General features: G+C 41.1%; 1 protein-coding gene across 11 annotated transcripts in view; it reads right to left on the reverse strand.

The window, feature by feature from the left end:
- The window catches only part of OSBPL6 (oxysterol binding protein like 6), a 111,575-nt gene that overhangs the window by 19,234 nt on the left and 70,577 nt on the right, over positions 1-21,764 (reverse strand). For 6 of the 11 annotated variants that reach the window (XM_028748586.2, XM_028748531.2, XM_028748576.2 and 3 more), the window contains 8 exons: positions 21,411-21,543; positions 20,346-20,449; positions 19,713-19,799; positions 16,368-16,442; positions 9,961-10,126; positions 8,894-9,024; positions 4,976-5,083; positions 902-1,039 (listed from right to left, as the gene is read on the reverse strand). In XM_028748586.2, coding sequence (XP_028604419.2) covers positions 902-1,039; positions 4,976-5,083; positions 8,894-9,024; positions 9,961-10,126; positions 16,368-16,442; positions 19,713-19,799; positions 20,346-20,449; positions 21,411-21,543 — 942 coding nt within the window. The remainder of the gene's footprint in view (positions 1-901; positions 1,040-4,975; positions 5,084-8,893; positions 9,025-9,960; positions 10,127-16,367; positions 16,443-19,712; positions 19,800-20,345; positions 20,450-21,410; positions 21,544-21,764) is intronic. The other 5 variants (XM_028748597.2, XM_028748604.2, XM_077916612.1 and 2 more) reach the window with 5 other exon arrangements.

The following is a 21,764-nucleotide window of genomic DNA, read 5'->3' on the forward strand; positions in this document are numbered from 1 at the left end:
ACGGAAAGCCAGTAAGCGGAGGAACAGGGTGGGGGCGTCAAAACTGAGCTACTAATTTACTTCCGTCCAAAGAAGAGAAGATGGGGGAAATGCAATGGTAGCAATTTACGTGTCACTCATTCCACAACACTGCTGCCTGCTTTTGACAGGAGGAAGGCGGAGCAAATGGGTCACGAATTGCTGCCTCTGGCCATGATCTCAAGGCAATTAAGTGGCAAGCAGCTCCTTTACTCCAGATTAACCCGACAAAAATCAGTGAGACTACTCTTGGAACTGTCAGATTGTTCTAAGAGCTTCACCTAATTCTTAGGACTTTGTGTGATAGGTTAGGATTTTTATCCTCATATTTCATTTTGAGATAGTGTCTTGCCTACGGTCAACAACTTAACCTCATAGTGGAGATGTGATTTGAACCAGGAGACTGCTGTGTCCATGTCCAAGCCTTCCGAATTAGGATCAAAAGTTCGGTAAAGGGACCCCTGACCTTTAGGTCCAGTTGTGGCCGACTCTGGGGTTGCGGCACTCATCTTGCTTTATTGACCGAGGGAGCCGGCGTATAGCTTCCGGATCATGTGGCCAGCATGACTAAGCCGCTTCTGGCAAACCAGAGCAGCGCACGGAAACACCGTTTACCTTCCGGCTGGAATGGTACCTACGGTATTTACCTACTTGCACTTTGAGGTGCGTTCGAACTGCTAGGTTGGCAGGAGCAGGGACCGAGCAACGGGAGCTCACCCCGTTACGGGGATTTGAACCGCTGACCTTCTGATCGGCAAGTCCTAGGCTCTGTGGTTTAACCCACAGTGCCACCTGCGTCCCCAAAAGTTCGGTACTTGATCCCAAATTCATTATAATTATATAGAGCACAGCAGAAGAAATAATCAGGCTTTCACTGCCTAACCTCGTTTTCTGATGAGCTTGCAGACAGAAGCACCTCCTGCGCATCGAAGAACTCAGAGACAGATTCCGACATGGAGAGCCTGCTTTCATTAGAAACTTGCTGGGAGAGTGGGAGACTGACATGGATCTGTTCACCTGCCTGCAAAAAGGGAAAAACACACACATATGAACTCCAGATGCCCACACATGACAGAGAAAAAGGAAGGGCATGCCTAATCAATATATTTTATTGGACAGATGCCCTGCTTCTTCCCTGCCTGGCCTCTCCTTCCTGCCGGTTTGGAAAATAAGCTCTAGCAAACGGAGAGCTCAGGTTGAAAAGAAGCCATTTTGCAAGGGGAGCGCAAACAACTTATTTTCCAGCTAGCACTCTCGTAACTCTTTTTTGTGTGTGGCAGGGGACAGAGAGAAATGCCTTCTCTCAAGATTGTTCCTCTGCTACAGGAAAACCCAGCATCTTCCAGCACTGAAATGATACCTTGTGTTTGATGGGGAAGGGAGGCCCAACCCTCACCTGACACACTTCAGCTTCAGGCATGTTGTATGACTGCTTTAGCACAATGCTCTCATGTCCTGAAGCCTGATCTTGTTTGTTTGCATGTATGCGCACACACATGGTGGCCTGCAGCAAAATGTTGCAGCTCATCATCCCCTATTAAAAGGAATGTTCTTGTTCCTGTTTCGAACCATTCCTTCCTTCCCAACCTAGCATTCTACTGCGTCCTAGTTTTTTGTTTTGTTTTTTTGCAACTGTCTCTACCTTTTGTGGATACTGAACATGCTCAGTGTTCGCCAGGCTGTTTTATGTTTGCTTGCAGGGGTTTTGTTTTGTCTTAGAGGGTTTTTAAAAGAGTGGGGTTTTTGTGCTTCTGCAAATAAGCCTGCTGATATGTTCTTCTTGTTTTTCTGGGTTATGTGGCCAGCATGACTAAGCCGCTTCTGGCGCAATGGAACACCAACACCAGAGCAGCGCATGGAAATGCCGTTTACCTTCCTGCTGGAGTGGTACCTATTAATCTACTTGCACTTTTTGGGGTGCTTTCGAACTGCAAGGGTGGCAGGAGCTGGGACTGAGCAACGGGAGCTCACCCCGTCGTGGGATTCGAACCGCCGACCTTTTGATTGGCAGGCCCAAGGCTCAGTGGTTTAGACCACAGCGCCACCCGTGTCCCATGTCTTTGTCATTAGGAGGGAGCTTATCTATTTATCTGAAGCGTTCTTTACTTTACCCTTCAGTCAAACAGGTTCCCTTACCCACACTTTTCTACTGTACCCCAAATGAATACCAATCCAGTGCAGTGCCATTTCCTCAGAAGGAATGACCCACTAACTACCTGAGGGATAGCTCAGTTGGTAGAGCATGAGGGCTCTTAATCTCAGGGTTGTGAGTTCAAGGCCCACATTGGGTGAAAGATTCTTGCATTGCAGGCTAGATGATCCTTGCAGACCCTTCCAACTCTACAATGCTATGATTCTATTTCAAATTTCAAATATGTAAATGTTTTCCTTAGTTCAGGTCTGGAGCTCACGTCTCCCTTAGCCCCCTCCTGTAGCAAAGCTCATCCTCTTGCATTAAAGGTAAAGGTACCCCTGCCCGTACGGGCCAGTCTTGACAGACTCTAGGGTTGTGCGCCCATCTCACTCAAGAGGCCGGGGGCCAGCGCTGTCCGCAGACACTTCCGGGTCACGTGGCCAGCATGACATCGCTGCTCTGGCGAGCCAGAGCCGCACACGGAAACGCTGTTTACCTTCCCGCTAGTAAGCGGTCCCTATTTATCTACTTGCACCCGGGGGTGCTTTCGAACTGCTAGGTTGGCAGGCGCTGGGACCAAACAACGGGAGCGCACCCCGCTGCGGGGATTTGAACCGCCGACCTTTCGATCGGCAAGCCCTAGGCGCTGAGGCTTTTACCCACAGCGTCACCCGTGTCCCAATCATCCTCTTGCATTACGCACAGTTAATAAGCTACGACTACAAGACTGGGACAAGAAAGAGCCTCACACCATGGGGATGGTCACTCCAACTAACACAGAGACAAGACAGTGGCTATAGAAGCCCTGGAACTCCAAGAATGGTTCAGGGCACTCTGCCTTTGTAGCACTCAGCAACTTTTATACAGTAGCCTCACACACTTATATCTGACTATATCAATACACTTTGAAGATTCTTCACCCAGTTTTCTATTCTATAAAGCTGACTTCAAATGAAGGAGGCTCCGAAAGGAATTTCCATTTTTGTCCAAGCGGAAGGGATTCATCAGAAAAGCACATGGTAATGGTAAATGGTGGAAAAATAAAGGGAAAGGGTGTGGGTGTGTGAGGAGACACTGCAACTTTAATATCACCAAATACAGAGCGTTCAGTGAGACCAGAAAGAATTATCTTATGGTGTGCCTCATATGTTTAAATGACATCTGCTTTGTCTCACTTGGAAACTGAACTCTCCAGCATTTTGGAGCTCAGTAGTGGCTAAGGGAGGATTGGAAAGAGGGAGACCAGACCCTACACAAGCTTTCCTACTGGTTATAGGGCCTGTAATTCTGGGCAATCATTATAACTTCAGTTAATCTATTTCAGCAAGGCAGTATTAAGAATAACTAGCGTTCTTAGCAATGGCAGTACACGTGGACTAATGTATTTCCCTTCCACCTTTCCATATTTGAAGTGTGAGGATTGGTAACTTATTGAAGAACAGGGATGGAGATTAGGAATAAATGAGTAATTCTCACAATGGAGGGATGCAAGAGGTTGGAATGCCACCCAAATTGGAACTGGTGTTTTTCAACTTGTTCATCAATGATCCTGAGTTAGGAGTGAGCAACGAGCTTTCCAAGTTTGCAATTATCCCAAATTATTGAAGATGATTTAAAGAAAAATAGATTGCAAAAGAACTCCAAAAAGGATGTCTACAAGATGTTGAATGAGTAACATAATGGCAAATGTGGTTCAATGTCAATAAATGCAAAGAGATGAACACTGTGGCAGAAAAATCTGAAGTTCCTACATATAGTGATGGTGTCTGAGCTGAATGTGACTGGCTGGGAAAGGGATCTTGGGGTGGAAGCAGATTGCGCCATGAAAATGCTGACCCAGTGTGCAGCAGCTATGAAAAAGCTAAAAATTCATGCCAGAGATCATTAAGAAAGTGTCTGAAAATTAAAAAAATGTGAATACTATAATGCCTTTGTACAAATCTTTGTCATGGTGATACTTGAAATACTGAGTACAATTCTGGCTGTGACACCTCAAACAAAATCTATTATTTTTCTGTAGAATTGGTAAAGGCCATCCCAAATGATAAGAGCTGGAGCAGCTCCCCTGTGAGGAAAGCTTACAATTTTTTTAGGCTTTCTATAGGTTTTTTTTGGGGGGGGGGAGCTGAGTGAAAAGTTTATTTAAAAAATATACACAATATGGAGAAGGTGGATAGTCAGAAGACTTTCTTCCTCTCTCATAACCCTAGAACCCAAGGTTATTAAATGAATCTGACTGGTGAGACTTTCCCAAGCAACAAAAGGAAGTCCTTCTTCATATCACACATAGTTAGCTTATGAAATTGGCTGCTTCAAGATTTGTGGTGATTGCCACTAGGCCAGACAGCATTACAAGGGGGTGAAGAAAAGTCATAGAGGAGAAGGCTACCAGTCGGGAAGGCTATAGGCCAACCCTAGGATCAGATGCAATCTGCCTCTAAATACCTGTTGCTGGGCTGTGGGTGAGGTTTATTGCCCTCAAGTCCAGGAAATAGTGGTGCACTATGGGAAAAAGGCCATTTGACTAAACTAGTCTGGTCCAGCAAGGCTCTTCTTATGGATTCTTGGCTGCTTGCTTACTTAAATACAAATGCACCAGAAACAGGGCTAATTCGTATTCTTTGAATGCTAACAACAAACCTTCCACTTCTCAGATTTCCAAAAGGAATCTCACATGAACTACTACAGCTCATTACTTTCATGAATGCTACTGGAAAATTTCCTGAATAGAGCCTGACCCACTGCAGGCACTAATTTAGTCATTAGTGATAATTAGCGGGATTTGACTACTGTAAGTCCATTAGAGCAATGACAAAGTCTTACCTCATCAGGACTAGGGATAATATTTACACTGACAACCTGATCACAAATAACAGACTCTGAATGTATTCTGTTCAAGCGACTCCTTAGTTCAGCATTCTGGTTGATAGCCTTAAAATAACAAAAATTAAATATTTAATTTCAAATGTACAAGACAGCACAAAGCAGAGTCAAACCACTGCTGTACCCTATATTCGGGCCAGAACCAAAGTGTTATATTATATGGATGGTACTTCTAAGCAACTAACTTTTTTCCTCCAACCATTAGTCTTATGTCCAGCAGTTCTGGTTAGGTATCTTAAGTCAAATTAAACTCATTTAACTATTCTGGCTTTCTTCCATAGAAAAAAGGCTGCTAATTTGGTGAGTACACTAAGGATTCCTTGATAGAGGCCTGCATCCCACCTCACTTTAAACAAGTTTATGGCCAAAGGCAAGAGGTGGAATAAATGTGATCAATTAAATTTATACATATGAGGAGCTATGAATAAGATACGAATAGTAGTGGAAAAGAGGGGTTGGTTAGCCCTTTCCTTCTGAGACATTTTTCTAGTCAAAATTCCCACCCAACACCCAGCCTCTTATCCACCGGTGAAGGAAAAGCTATTAGGTTCCTACATCATTTTACCTGGTGAGAAAGCAACACGGGAGAAAGGATTATAAACCCCTCTTTTCTCTTCCAATCAAATGTACAGCACATCCATAGTGACACTTCAGTGTTGCTGTTTTTTAAGTGGGAACTGCTCCTACATCTCCTTGAGTTTGGCCCCAGGATTACAATCCCGCACACCTTTGCTCTGGAGTAAGCTACTTGGTGGGACTTATTGTCTAAATATGCATGGGACTGGGCTGCCAGAAAAGTAGACACACCTTTAGCCTTTCCTTGCTTTCTTAGATTCTATAAGACAATGAAAGAAGAAACCCTAGTTGTGTTTGCTTCAGGGGAACCTGATTATTTGGAAGACAAGCACCATTCACAGCAGATGGTTGTATGTTTTGCCATTGAAGCTGTTGTATTTGCTTCTGAATTCAATAAGCACGATTCAGCCTTTACATTTATTTAAGGTCACCCAACAAGACCAGTCTATCCTCTTGAATGCTCTGTGCAGCTCGCACAGCATAAACAATACTGATGAATTAATGGATCATGCTTATAATCCTTTAGCATCTCAACATTAGACCACTGATATTGTCCATAGTATATCATCCCATATTACTGACATACGGAGGAGCAGAAATAGTTTACACTCTTCCCAACATGTCATAACCTACAGCAGGCAATGGAGGACTCAGATGGATATGAGGTTCAGGTTATTTCGTCAGAAAGAGAACCTCTGGAGCATTGGTCTTCAACTGGTGGTTTGCCACAAGAGCGCTACCAGCACACAAATGCACACTGAAAGGTTAAGAAACGGGTCCCCACTTGCATGTTTGGATTAAAAGTGGATCCTGGGTCAGAAAAGATTGAAAATGCCTGCTCTATAGAACCTAGCAATAAAACAGAGTTCTCTACCATGGTCTTAATCAGAGGGTGACTCCTCTGCATACCATTTTTTCCCCCTCCAGTCATGCAGAAGTCAAATTGTGCAAAATAAGGCAAGAGCCTTATTCGGCCAGATTCTCCAGGAAGGTGGAAGCTAGGACACTAGATCTGATCAGCTGGCACTAGTTCCTTGAAGGGGCAACAGCTTTATGTCTGTAGCTGTCTTAGCAGCACCCCTAGGAACTGTCCAAGGTCCTGTTCCTATCTGCTTTGACTGGCCACTGCCTGCATCCCCTGCAGTCTAATGAAGCTGGGCAGATAGTCACCAACCCTTATGCAAACAGGCAGGAAGAAGCAAACATAGTAATTAATCAACTAAACTGCATTTGTTTGCCTCGAGTCAAAAAGAAAGTACTGCAACACAGAAAGTCAAAGCTCTGCAGGTTTGCGGCAAATGAGGTAAAGCACACAAAACGTCCATATTATTTAATATTTAATTTGATTATTTTAAAAAGCCAGTCAAGTTTAATTCATTAGGTATGAACTTCGTACCTCTTTAATTTAGACAGCACTACCTGTACTAATTTAAGTACTGCAACAGCAAAATGTGGAGCAACAGCAGTGAGAAAGCAGGAAAAGGACTGATGAGATTTTGGAAAGCAGTACTGGAGGTGCAAAGAAGCTGAGACTGCGAAAGACACGCACATACACACACAGAGAGAGAGAGAGAGAGAAAGACTTGTAAGGAATGAACATTTGATGTGCTAACTGGAAGCTTCTTTTTCTAATCTCAGAGATTTTAAGTTCTTCTACAGAAAATAAGCTCCTCATATGAAGAGAAGGCTAGAATTCTTGGGAATCCAGTGGATTCTACACTGGAAACAAAAATGCATGCTTTGCACAGTAAGTTCTTGGCTAAAGCACAATAAAAGGGGGGAAATGATTTGGCCATTTCAAGATTTTAATTCAATTCTCATGACGAAAACCTTGCAAACACACGACACTACTACTATTAATTTGCACAGGACAATGTTCCTGGTTCTTTAGAAACGAGTATATTGGCAGCTGTCCTCTCCAAAGAAAGTGCCACTTGTGCAGATAAAAGAGAGACAGAAGACAAGAGAATAGAATCCAAATGGACTCAAGAATTAGCATATGACGCATACGATGAGCTGCTGTCTTCCCCCACTTGTTCTCTGCCTATCATTCCCAACGTAGAGAAAAATATCTATTCTGGATACCGAAGGAGACCATAGAAAAAGAGGACAACTGAAGGAGACCATAGACTAAGCGTGGTATCAGGTGACATAACAAGAAAAGGTGGCGACATTGTATGAAGCAGAACACTGCTGAGAGCAAGATGACAGAACAGAGGTCAAACAACAGAATACCATTATCCTGGTTAAGTGAAGCAGTTCAACTGACGCTGCAGTCCTCAGTTATACTCTAGTGCATAAATTCTTAGCTCAATGAAGCTTTATAGTGAAAGCAAACTGGGTAGAAGCGCAGTTCTTCAAAGGCTGAACTGAGTTCTGTCTGGTTAGCTGATCTGAAAATTGTGACATTATCTTGTGTGTTTGTGTACATACATACGGACAAAACTGGATAAAGCTACCAGGGTGGGTCAGTGAGATTGGCCTGGCTTTCCTGCATAACTGGGGTGGGTGGGTGTCGATTTTATTGTAAGATGAGGCAAGCTCAAAGATGGCAAGCACGCAGGATACTGCTGCTCCAACATTAATGTATCCAGTTTTGATGAAATGAGAATTAGAATACTACTTGGGGTTCCAAGGCCATAAAGTTAGCCCCGCTGCAGGCTCAATTTTACAGCTATAGACATACAAGTGATGCAATAGAAGGAACATACAAATACTTGAAGATGAACTGAACCCAAAGTGGGGAAAACAAGTTATCTTCTATTTGATTAAAGTTTTTCTAACAGAACCAGCATCCACAGACTAGCTTCTTTGTGATTATGCAACACTGGACTCCTCAACCTATATTATACCCTGTATTGAACAAAATAATTCAAAATGTAATGTGCTATCAATAGTGTACAATTTTGCATACCATCCCATGCTTTATTTCTATATTTATCTGGGTTGTGGGGTTTTGTTTTGTTTTTTTGTATTTTAAAAATAGAAATGAATAAAAAAAACACCCTAGTATCTGGACAAGAAGTTGCCTTTATCTGTATTTTTCTTCTTCTTCATAATCCCTAACCCCATTATGTTTGAAAGTATAGGGCAGATCAGGACAGGAATTCATCAGTATCATAACATTTGATTTTGTCACTTGTTTTTAGAGAGTTATCTGGCATTTATGGAAAGCAATGCCACAAATGGCATTTACCACCTGTGGCAAACAACAGTTACAAATCACGGTATTTCCAAAACCAACCATCTGAAAACGTAGCAAATTGCCATGTAAGATCATACCTGCGAGAGGGATTGCCTGAGACACGTTATCTGTGTATTGTGTCCAGCGAAATCATGTTCTGAAACCATCTGCTTAAGCTTCTCCTTCTCTATCGCTATGCTGTTGAAGGCAGACTTCAGAAGAGAATGTACTGGGGAGAAAACAGAAACGTCTCTGGTATACACCACAGGCCTCTGCATGCAACTTATAAAAAATATGTATCAGTGGACATTTTGCTCAGTGCAATTCCCAATGCTACAGAAACAAGATGCAGATTTTGCAGGGCCGAGCCTATCACTTCCGAACTTCCATATGCCCTACTTTGGATAACCACGTATGAAAAACAGCCATTAGCCATGGCTGGAGTTTTGTCCTCATGTACACAGTGGAGCCTACAGTGCCATTATTCCTCACAGAGTGCAAAATCAGTTTAGTCTATTTTTCTCTCACCAACTACGGCTACTTCTCAAATATTCAGGATATTTTCACACACCTTGCAAAATAGGGGGAAGGGGGGGTGAGCCACTCAGGTCAAGCATATTTATATTCTGTTCTTTAAAGCACATCTCCATGCTACATGATTCCCCAAACTTCTGAAGGGCAGGCCATTTTTCCTGTCATTTATCACTGTGATAATTCAAAGGGTTCAGTGCAAAAAATTGGGGGGGGGGGTGTCTTTATTTTTAGACTCAGACTATAAGAGCCAACAACTTGTACATCTTCGGCTAGAATTTTAAAACATGGCATAGGAAGTGGGTGCTGATCAGGTGAATTTTTTTTGCAAGCCATCACCTTGCAAACTTGCAATATTCATACCCGTACTGCAAGAAATCGCTTCCTTGCAACTGCATCTGTGTGCAAAATCTGTGTGAGAAGCACAGCTGAAATAGTTGAAAAGTAAAACACAAGGGATTTTCCGAAACTTAACAGGATAAGAGAGAAACCTTTGGCAGCTGCACATTCAACATGCTAGCTTCAGTTTCTCCCAAATGAAATAATCAACACACACAATGCCTTGGCCCAAAGCTAGCCTACTCTGTATCAAAGGTTATTTCCACTGAGATGCTGCTGTTATGCATACAATTACCTTTCTGTGCCATGAGGCAAAACTCTTCTTGGAGTTTCAGGTAGTCCGTGGAGCTTTCCAGGGGGTCAGGTGCATGGCTTGGAGGAGACTGAAATTCGATGTCTGCACAAAGATTAGGATTGGATGAATGCAGGCGAACAGGAGACATTGTAGCGCTGAAAGGAACCTAAATTGGAAAGCAACAGATACAAGGGACTGTATCTTTCTTCCACAGAACATCTGGCACAGCACAGTAAGACTTTTCTCACTTTACCATAGCGCTTAATATTTATGAGTCGTGGCACTGCTGCCAAGAGGTATCTTTTTAATCTCCCTCAAAGCAGGAGTTCTGCTCCTTCCCTGAAATCAATGTTGATGTGTTATAAGCGATAATTTATGAGGAATAGGATTTCAGTTCAAACTTGCAGTTACAGCTTGTAACATAAAAAAGGAACAGTGCTTTCTAAGTAAAGCCAAACACAACCAGCCAAATATTCAGTGTGGGACATTAAATAATAGAGCTTCAAGTGTCTTCTGATTCAGTGGAAATCAGAAAAGTGAAGGGAGGCATTTTAGGAGAGAAAACTTTACTAAATTTGTAGTCTGGCCTTCCAAACATGTATGAATAATGTATTAGCAGCTACTGGGGGAAAAAGAAGATTTGAGCAGTACTATTTTCTCCAGCAAACTTAAAACATGGCTAAACATCGCCAAAGAAGAATTATGAACAGATTTATGAAAGTGCTGGTAAATCGGGAAATGGATATATAATATATGGCATTAGTACATCTACAAATCACAAAATGTGAAGCTAGATGCATTGAGTGCCTGTCTTTTAATGTAGAATGTCAATTTAATTTGTTGTATTTATCTACACATTGCACAAAAAGACATTGTGTATATACAACGCACAGAGAGACAATCTTGAATCATGTCTTCAAAACACAATTTATTGTACCACCTCCACTTTTCATTCCCTTCTAAGAAATATGTTTGCATATATATGTGTCTGTTTTCTCACATTGCTTTTTTATTACACAGAATGCACACAAACATATAAGCACCATGCACGCATCTGCAGTGCTTTTTAAAAATAATATATAAACTATTCAGTGATGACATGCAAGACAAAATGCATTCAGCCTTAGGTGCATTCCGCGGCCCAATGTTCAAGCATTTTTGTGACCGAACTTGCAACCCAATTCGGCACTTGAATATAAAGTCAAATGTTAAATTACATTGTTGTCCAAATAGTTCATGTAATTTAAATGTCAATTTCTTTGGGGGGGGGTGTTGCAAAATATATTACATGCTTTTGAAATATTCTCAACAGGACCAGCATAAAAAGTCATATTACTTTACATTTCAACAGACAATGGATTCATTGGCCCTAACCAGTAGGAACTTCTTGGAATACAATTTTCTCCAGTTCTTTCAGGAACCTGGGCTTGCACAGTATATAATGTAAAGTTTTAATTCATCAGTTGAAATGCATTTTTGAGAGATTAGACATCCTATTCTGCCCACATATTTATTGCAGCTCTTCTTCTGCTACCCAGTCTCTTAACACTGGAACTTTACTTTATGTTGATACATTTCTTCCATTCAGCTATATGAAAAACATTAACTTCGAACCTGAGTTAAATTTAGATTGGAAAAAATGGAATGCCTCCTCCCTTCTTCTTTTTTTGTTGGTTGTTTAAACAACAATCAAAAGGAGTGTTTTCCAGGGGAACTTACAGTATTACCACAGGAACACAGTATCCTTGTATTACAATTAGATGTCATACTAAACTAAAATTCTGTCTTTAACAATTCCTTAGAATAGCCTTCTTTTGGCAAACAAGCTTTGATCTCAGTTATTGATCACTTCCTTCAAGTTTGTAACTTTGCCCTTTTCAGATGAGATCCAACGTCATGCCAAAGGATGGGATATCCCCCATCCTATCCCTCCATACTGCAGCCCAAATCTGCTCCAGAGGGTCCCCAACCCTCTAGAACACATTTTGAGGGTGTGCAGAAAAGGAAGAGGAAGAGGAAAAGGAAGAGGAGTGCTCTGATGGTGTTTCCTGCTTGGCAGGGGGTTGGACTCGATGGCCCTTGTGGTCTATTCCAACTCTATGATTCTATGATTCTTGCTCGCACAAACAGAAGTCTGCTGCACAGGCAGGAGAACACAATTGGATAGCACCATTCATTAGGATTATTATGGCTGAAACCAAACAGCAGCAACCTAGGAGCTGATCGAGCTATAAACTGTGAGGGAAAAAAGCTCAAGGGAGAACCTAGAGATAAACTAGGAAGGGAAATCTTCATCTACTTTCAGTCTTTTAAAGTGGCTGTTTCTGAAAGACCAACTCTATAAGCCAGTGTGCAAGGGAAGGCACTCATAAGATGGAAAGCTAAGGTCACAGAAGGTATGCTGTTCCCTCAAGGTGGAAGTGGAATCTGAGGAAGCAGCTGCCATCATTGCATGAATAACTCTGCTGAGAGTGGTGCAGGAGGAGGCAAAGACTAAGGAAGCTCATGCATTTGATCCCTGGGGGGGGGGGGTTCTATAAAAAGAAGGGCAAACAGAAATATTTCTGCTCCAAATGCAAGATTCTAATTTAGTGTACACTGGCTGCCAATACCCAGGATGCAAAGGGGTGGTAGGAGGAGCTGTTGCAGGTCCTTCTGTAAAGGAAGCACTTGCTGCTAGTCAGCCATTTGCTCCCCATGCTGAAAGAAACGTTGAAAGTGGCATTCTATGTTACTCAAGGATGTGTGGGTAGGATGAAAAACCAGGAAAGTTCTCGTTTGTCAACAAAGCGCGTACACAAATCTAAGAGGCACCTTAGCCTCCAGCTAATGTACATGAATTTTCAAAAATGAATGAATGCAAATATTGGAACACCTGAAACGAGCTTAATCACATGAGGAAGAGGCAATTGGTGCCTCATTTTTATTTAATAATGATGGTCCATGTTCAGGGGATATATAGATTGCTTTACCTCCAAATATTTAACAAAAAAGCAAAGCCCAAATACTACGTTAGTCATTCAGATTACCATAGTAACCTCCCTTCCAACCATGAGAGGCAGAGGCAAATGATTGTTTTTGGTACAGCATCTGGAAATTAGACCAAACATCTGGAATGAGGATATGGCTAGAGAGCATTACGCAATTGCTTTAAAACCAAGAGTTAATGTGGTAAATTGGGACTTAAAATAGAGGCCAAAAGATTTTGACAATTAAATTCAACAACAAATTTGGAAAGAAATAGGTAAAAAAAAGTATGTGAGAAATATACAATGCTGGCAGTATTTGGACAATCAAATCTTGGCTTAGGTTAACTTTAAACCATATCATGTTTCATTTGGAAACCATTCAGCGTGGTTTCCCAGTTTGGACATAAAAAGCTCTGGTACCCTGGTTAACTGGGGCTTCCTGGCTTGTTTCTCGGCTCACGTGACATGCAGGAGTCTTAGTTTTAGATCTCAGCTTGTTAAGCAAAGATTCGATCAACTGAATATAGATGCTGTGAATCACAGGTGTGGCCCTCCAGATGTTACTAAACTACAACTCCCATAAGCCCCAGCAAGCATGGCCAACGGTCAGGGATGATGGGAGTTACAATTCAACAACATCCGGAAGGCCAGTGGTTCACCACACCTTATACTTTCAAACCTTGGCTCCAGTAGGCCTGGAAGATACACATATTATAATTTTAGGGTGCACACATATGTATGTGTGGTATGAAGTGCATGCTTGCCATTCACAACATGGTTGCACCTTTCTCTGTTGCAGCACTGCCTTCCATAACCATCAGCTATTCGGCTATTTCCCCCCGCCCCCATCTCAAAGTGGATCCACTACAATGTTGTCTTGCACAGCCATTATCTGCTCACCCAGGGGATACCTTAAAGCTACTGTTACCGCCTTAATCTCCTACTCCACATTACCTATCCACCTAAAGAATGCTTCCCAGGTGTACCGTTCAGCTCTGCTTCCGCCTCTACACTCATTTTCTCGTTTGTTCCCCATCTTTCACAAGCTCCATTTTCAGGTAGATGTTCACAGCATTTTTGGCTTGGCGCAGTAGCCTGCTCTGATAATCTGTTTCATATTTTTTTTAAAGTAGCACAGTTGTAGATTAATATGCACATTCACCCCTGAAAAGCTGATTTAACTCTAGTATTAACACTCCCCTCTAAACGACCACTGGTATGTGATTCTGGGCTCAATTGAAGCGTTGGTTGTTACCTATAAAGCCCTAAATTGGCCTGGTTACCCAAAGAACCACACACTTTCTACCCCACAAGATTGCCTGAAGCTTGCTTTTTTCACCAGAGGCCCTACTGCCAACGGAAGTTGAGTTTAGTGATTGGAGAAGGGCCCTTCGTAGTTCTAATGCCATATACTGGGGATGTTCTTCCCATGGAAACATTGCCTGAAGCCAACTCTGATATATTTCTGGCACCAGGCAGAGACATTTTTAATCTGTCCAGACATCCAAGCATATTCAACAGATGGTTTTAAGAGTTGGTTATGATTCAGTGTGGTTTATGGATTGAGTGTTGTTGGGGCGGTGGTGGTTGTATCATTTTATTGTACTGTTTTATTCATTTATCTGAATGTTATCCTGGCATAGTATGCGAAGGGTGGGTGGTAAATTAAAATAAATGCGTTCATCCCTTGAATATTAACATCACTTTCCATCAACGTGCAATTTGGCTTGAGTGGCAATTTGTTATTTCAATGAAATATCAAGGACCTCCTGCTAGCCAGCTCTCAGGTATCCTCATTTCCTGACAAATCAGATTCATTGTGTCAACCTTACGCAATCATGTTACCGTAGGTGGAAGTAAATATGTCTACTTTCATTTGAACTACTGAATTAGGTGAACATTCTGCTATTCCAACTCTTCAAAGAAGCCACATAATACACACTTTGATTTGTTTACTTAAATTTTGCTTCCGCCGAAAGTCTAACTGCTTTAAAAAAACAAAACAAAGTAAAATACAATTGGTGTAGCAGTAATATGACTTTTTGAGATTATGGAACATAAATAAAACTTATGCAATGCAATACAGCATGATTGAATTTATTTATGGACCTGGTAACTACTGTACTTCTCTTCTGCTTTCTTGATTAAAACAGTCACTTAATAGAATTACAATGCAAAGATTCTTCCAGTCTAAGAATCTTTACTCATAAGTAAGACCCTCTGAGTGTTGTTGTTGGTTTTTTAAAAAAATACTCTCAAATGAGCATTAGAACCTTAAACATATACAATCACTTTCCTAGTTATACTGCATAGTATAAGCATATGTCATACTTTGATATTTTTATTATTGTTGGTTTGTTATTTTATTCTTTTTAAAAATATTTGCTGTCAGCCATTTTGGACACCTCCATATGGAGTCAGAAAGCTAGTTATAAATTTTATTCTAAATAAGTATAAACAAGTATACTAACAGGATAAAGTTAAGCTCTGACATCACTTAGGATGGCCTTCTCGTGTATCATTTCTCTGCCAAAGTCCATCCTTTTTTATATACACGGTGCCTCCTGTTATGCATATTTTATTTGTTTGATTATTTCTACCCCACTTTTGATCCAGAAGTGTTCCCCAAAATAGCTTAAGTAAAATAATTAAATAGAATTTAATTAAAGCTCTCATTTCCTCTTGCACACTGCATTGATATGGGGCAGCCATTTCCCTCAAACCCCAAATTCTCATTGGCTGCTCCTATCCTCCCTCTTTCACTCTGCTAAGGACAAGAAATGGGGAGGCCAATTGTTGGGTATTTCTTGCTCTTTCTCCACACCTAGATGCTAAAGGACAGTGGTTGGATGGTCATTAATCTCAGCATATAGAGATAAGCATGTGCAAACAGGTTAAACAGAGTTATTGGTATGCTGTTGTTTTTTCAGAGTTCTCTGAGTAAAGGATCCAAAAATAATCACACCATGAAAAAGCAGCAGCAAGACTGCTTTTAATCAACAGTGAAGACATGCTGCCAAAGAGAACTCCTTTTCACTCTTTTGCTCATAGCAAAGTGCACCATGCATACAAAAACAAAACAACCAAAAACCAGACTTTGGCTGAGGGAGCAGTGTCCAAAATGGTTACACACCAAACATACAGCTAAACATACACATTTTAAGCTGGAATCATTTAGACCTGAAAGAGCTTAAGTTTGGCTAGATTTTATACAATGTTCCCCCCCCCCTTTTTACTTGGTTGCACTGTAAACATGCACAAGTTAGACGGTTTGTGAGCCCACAAACACTTAAAGAAGTAGTGACGCAGCTTAGCCTTCCAACCTCACCCTTCCCATGCTCCCCGGAGTGTCATGAGCGCCACCAGCACATCTACATCAATGTCTGCAGCTTCCCATCTTTAAAGCTTCTATGCGCCTTGACTGTTAAATCCACTCACTGTTGTAGCCACTGCATCTGCTAGTCTCTGGCGACGCCGTGCGGTACTGAACTGGCTTTTCAGTGCTGTCCCTTCCTGACAGTGAACGGGAAAAGAACAGGGAAGCAGAAAGAAGGGGGAAAGGATGATGGGAACTCAGGAAAGACAGTCAGAGAAAAAGAGGAGGACGTTCTTCTAACTGTTTTACTTCTACAAAGGGCCAATGTGCAGTACAACTGAGGAAAAGGGAGTCACCAAGTTGTTCCGCTATGCGTACCTCATCCCCACTTAGCCCCATTATAAGCTGCACAGAGTAGGTTTCTAACTCAGTTCATCACAGACTGACTGACAATTAGAGGACACGGTGAAGCCACTGAACAAACCGTTGCAGCACCACTTACCCAGCTGCTATAATGTGACAATTCTTCTTTTGCAAACAGGTGGAAACTACAGTGGTGCCTCGCAAGACGAAATTAATTCGTTCCACGAGTTTTTTCGTCTTGCGATTTTTTCGTCTTGCGAAGCACGGTTTCGGAAAAGTTTTGGAAAAGCTTCAAAAATCACCAAAGTCTTCAAAAACCTCGAAAAAGGCTACCACACCGCGTGCTATGAGTTGCTCCTCGAAGTCAAGTCGCAACTGTATTAACGGTTTTAAGAAAAAGAAAACAAACTTGCAAGACGTTTCCGTCTTGCGAAGCAAGCCCATAGGGAAAATCGTCTTGCGAAGCAACTCAAAAAACCAAAAACCCTTTCGTCTTGCGAGTTTTCCGTCTTGCGAGGCATTCGTCTTGCGAGGTACAACTGTAATTGGTCCTAATAGTAAGAAGCAGAAAACCTTTTGGCATCAAATAGTGTGGTCTAAATCCAGCACAAAAGCGATGCTCGCTTAAGGCCATTGCAATCACTTTGTGTTGAATTTAGGGCCTACACTTTTCTTATTCACACACGTGCAAGATACATTAAGAATAATTGGCTATTAAAAAGTTCCTGGTAGCATTTGATAGTTGTGAACTACAACTGCATGTCCATAATGTATGCATGTTATTTGGCATGTAAATAAAAAAAAACAAACCAGGAGGCTATGGGATGAAAAGACGACAAAAATCCAAAATTTGGATACGGTTCAATTACACTACACAATGTAGCGGAAATACCCAGAATGCTGTTCTCTCAGAATGCAGGTCTACTAGACGTTGTAAGCTAACTAAAGGTGTTTGGCAACTAAGTATTTCTCTGCATAAAACTTTATGCCACCTGAGACTGCAATCTGTTTTGGATTTCATGCTACAAGTTTCACCCAGACCAGCTATTCAACATTATTTTACTTCTGCATTGCTGTTTTTTTGTTTTTTGAATGATCAACCTATTCATTCATTCCAACATATTCTGCATTATTCCTAAAACAATGTCAAGGATGGCAGACAAGCACTTATTTAAATCACTGTCTGCAGGCTGTAGCTTCCAAAAGAAGTAAGTGATTTATAACAGTCCTTCAACATGCCATTAAAAAATCCAAGTGGCACTAGAGTAAGCAGTTTCGCAAGGGTACAACCAACTTTTTTTAAAAAAAAACAACATTTTGAGTGGTTTTCTTGAAGGCAACTACACAACTATATATATCCACGGGCAACTGAAGATGGGGGACAAAGTATGTACCACAACTCCCACCTCTGCTGGCAAGCTCTGAAAACCTTCCCTTTTTCAGGCTTGCACAGGGCTTTGTATGAGATATTCTTTTCTCAGTCCTGGAGGAGGGAGCAAATCTTAAGCATGCAAAAACCTCCTGATCCTCCTAGCTTTACTTTGTCAAGTTGTCCCTCAATTAAAAGAAGTGAACAGATAGGAGTTCTGGGATATCCAGGTAAAGCTGATAATGTACAGAATCAGGTAGTCCTTTTTATCCAAGAACAGGGCAGGAAGAAGAGGTAAGAGCATGCAAGAGCCACAGACTCATTCACTCTCTCCTGGGTTCAGAAGTTCAGTTTAACTAGGCTCTCAATTATAACCAGGAGCTTCTCTTTCGGTTCTTGTGAGCCATCCATGGGAAACAGAACACCACATGTAACAGAGAGCAATATGTTCACAGGCTGAATATACCAATATGATTTTGTTTTCACGTGGCTTTCCAAGGCCTTTGCTGCCCTCCCTCTCTTTAAGGCTAAACAGGCCTTTAAAATAATTTCATTCAACATGAAAACAAGCATTAGCACGTCAGAATGGTCCCGTGAAGCTATTAACATAGGACTTGGAGCAGAGATAAGGAAATTTAAATTTGACTGCAAGCTTTTCTGACCAATCTGCACTTCCTTCAAATTATCAGTGTTCCTTCTTTAAGAGAGAGAGAGAAAGAGAGAGAGAGAGAGAGAGAGAGAGAGAGAATATTTTAAAACTCTAGCAGCATGTGAATCTCACAAGGATCTATTAAGAACTAATGAAAACTACAAATTCTCTTAAAAAAAAATATGGTACTAAATTATAGATAAACATACCAAGAGTTGCAAACTTTACAACACGGAAAATGCAGTTTTAAAATGTTGCAGCCCCTCTTCTTCTTATAACCTCGTGTTCTTTTCTGGTTGCATTGGAAAGCAATGAACCCGACTACTGACTGCCTGTGCAAAACTTTGCGTCATAACTTCTAAAGCAATCCAAGAGTTTGAGGGTCATTTGCACACACCTCTGGATTAAAGCCTCTATGTGAGAAAATTATTTGAAAAGGAAGGACGGTCAGAAGGCAGACTGACCAGCTTCTGGGGCTTTAGACCTGAGGTGGGCATTTTGTTGGGAGGATGGAAACTGTAGGAGGGCGGCAGGTTCCGCACCGTTGCTTTAGAGTTTCTGAGACTTTGGAACATTCTCTGGAAATTTCCTCTCAATGAGTCACTCTTTCATTACAGCTCAGAGAAAAAGGGGTGGGGAGGAAGAGAGGGAGGGAGGGAGGGAGGGAGAGAGAGAGAGAGAGAGAGAGAAAGAAACTGGCTGACTTTTAAAAGAATAAAGTCTGCTAAAACTGAACCCTTAATTCAGCAAACATGGACCCTCCACTGCAAAAAAGGGGGAAAAAAACCAAAAGTTTGTTGCACAAAACACTCTGCATCTAGTTAGCACTTCAGACAACAGACGTTACTACCAGTGACACAAAAAATGTAAAGCACAGCACAGAAACAAGCACAAATTGTTTGAGGGTGCTACATTACCTACAAAAAGCTTGATTTGTCAAGTGTACCCTTTTGTTAAATCACTGGTTTCTCCTTCCAGAAAATATTTCAAGAAAAACTTTCAGAAATGAAAAGGCCAGTGCTTCAACAATTCAGAGGCATCTTTTATCTAAAACTCTGGTGAAAATTGAAAACATGAACGCAGTACCTGGAGCTGTATTTTAGCATCTTTGCTGACGCTTTTTGTTCTCCATCTTCTTGTGACACGCTTGTCCTTCTTATCTACACAATTAGCCTACGTCATGAAATAGTTAAAAGCAACAAAGCACTGTGTTAAAAGCACATATAAACAACCGACAGAGACAATACTGGAAAAGTTAGTAACAAGAATCTTGGTGTTAGTTTTCAGCAAATAAAATTATGGTAAGAATGCTAACCCAGGCTCTCCATAAAAAGCAAACAATGTGTTATTTTAAAACAAATTTTTAAAAAAACTAACTTTGGAATACAATTCTAAAGTCATTTACTTTAGACTTTTCTGCCTAAATTCAGTGAAAGTATCCTTGCTTCCATATGACACTCAGTAATACGAAACAAAAACAAACTGAATATTAAATTACTGGAACAAAGGTTATGAAAAATTGTATTGGTTGCTGTATTTACAATCCTCACAGAACTGGATTATAGCAACAATTTATTCTGCCCATGCTTGGATATTTCATAATTGACTAGAGAGTTTCGAAATTTTGCAGGCTGACAGTTGGTTTCCTCTAGGAACCAGGTTTTCTATAACAAAACACATCATCATTTTTTTAAAATTTGGAATTCAAAACTTGCTTACCTGCATATCCGTGAAATTTGGAGCTGACTGAGTCCTCTGAAGTATTTCTAAGTTTTGAAGAATTTTACTGAGTTCCACAAGGTTTGACTGGCAGAGCGTAAGGTCTGACACAAATTATATTCAAAAAAAGTACGTTAGTTACCTTGGTCAAGATTTTATTTTTTCTAGGGTATCTCATAACTTAAATAGGATAAGATTATCAGTATAGTAGCACAAACACACAGATTGTTGTGTGTGTGTGTATATACATGCATATGTATATGTGTGTGAATATATATGAATATATATATATGCTTTCGTATATATATGGAGGTTTTGGTGTCCTCGGGTATCTTCCCGTGTAAAAGTTGGGGTGTCTAGGCGACGTTTCGACGAGGTCTCACTCGTCATCTTCAGGCTGGTGCTTTCGGCTTCTTGTTACTGGAACAAAGCACCAGCCTGAAGATGACGAGTGAGACCTCGTCGAAACGTCGCCTAGACACCCCAACTTTTACACGGGAAGATACCCGAGGACACCAAAACCTGCATTCCTGTACCCGTGAAAATCTACGAAAGCAAATATATATATATATATATATATATATATATATATATATGAAGACAGGAGTGCCTGGCGTGCTCTGGTCCATGGGGTCACGAAGAGTCGGACACGACTAAACGACTAAACACACAAACACACACACACACACACACACACACACACACACACATATATAGGCATGCTACGCTTTCTACAGGCATAAAAAGTTATGCCCTAAATGAGGGACTCAACATACAATTCCTGTACTCTTTTAATCTTCTTAATCCAGGAACAGCCAACACGGTGCTCTCCAGATAATGAACTATTGTTTTTAATATTCAGTGGAAGCCACCCAGAGTGGCTGGGGAAACCCAGCCAGATGGGCAGGGTATAAATAATAAATTATTATTATTATTATTATTATTATTATTATTATTATTATTATTATTATTATTATTATTATTATTATTATACATCGGAACTATCTATTAGCCAGAAGCCGAGTACCTATAAATGGAAGGAAAGTAGCTTGACCAGAGACTGACCTTCCGCACACCTGTACATCTCCTCGGAGTCTTGCAACCAAGCAACTACTTTACTTTGGCCAGTGGTACATGTTGCGGGGAGGCTGTTGCTGCAGGTAATGGATGGCTGCCATGGGAAATTATTCTGTGCGACCTAAAAAAAAACCCCAAAGATTCGAAAATTTTATTACTGAATACTGGGAGAAAAATGGCCTGTGCTAAAATCAAACCATCAGACAAGAAACAAATGATATCCTGTTTGAAAGGAGGCAAGTATGAATTCAGCACCTTGAAAATTGATGGTGGTCTTGGTTCTTCTCCCTGTTTTAACAATTGTAATGCACTGTGCTGGGTGCTACATTGCTTTTAAATGTA

Source organism: Podarcis muralis, chromosome 1 (assembly GCF_964188315.1).
Source record: "Podarcis muralis chromosome 1, rPodMur119.hap1.1, whole genome shotgun sequence".
Lineage (NCBI taxonomy): Eukaryota > Metazoa > Chordata > Lepidosauria > Squamata > Lacertidae > Podarcis > Podarcis muralis.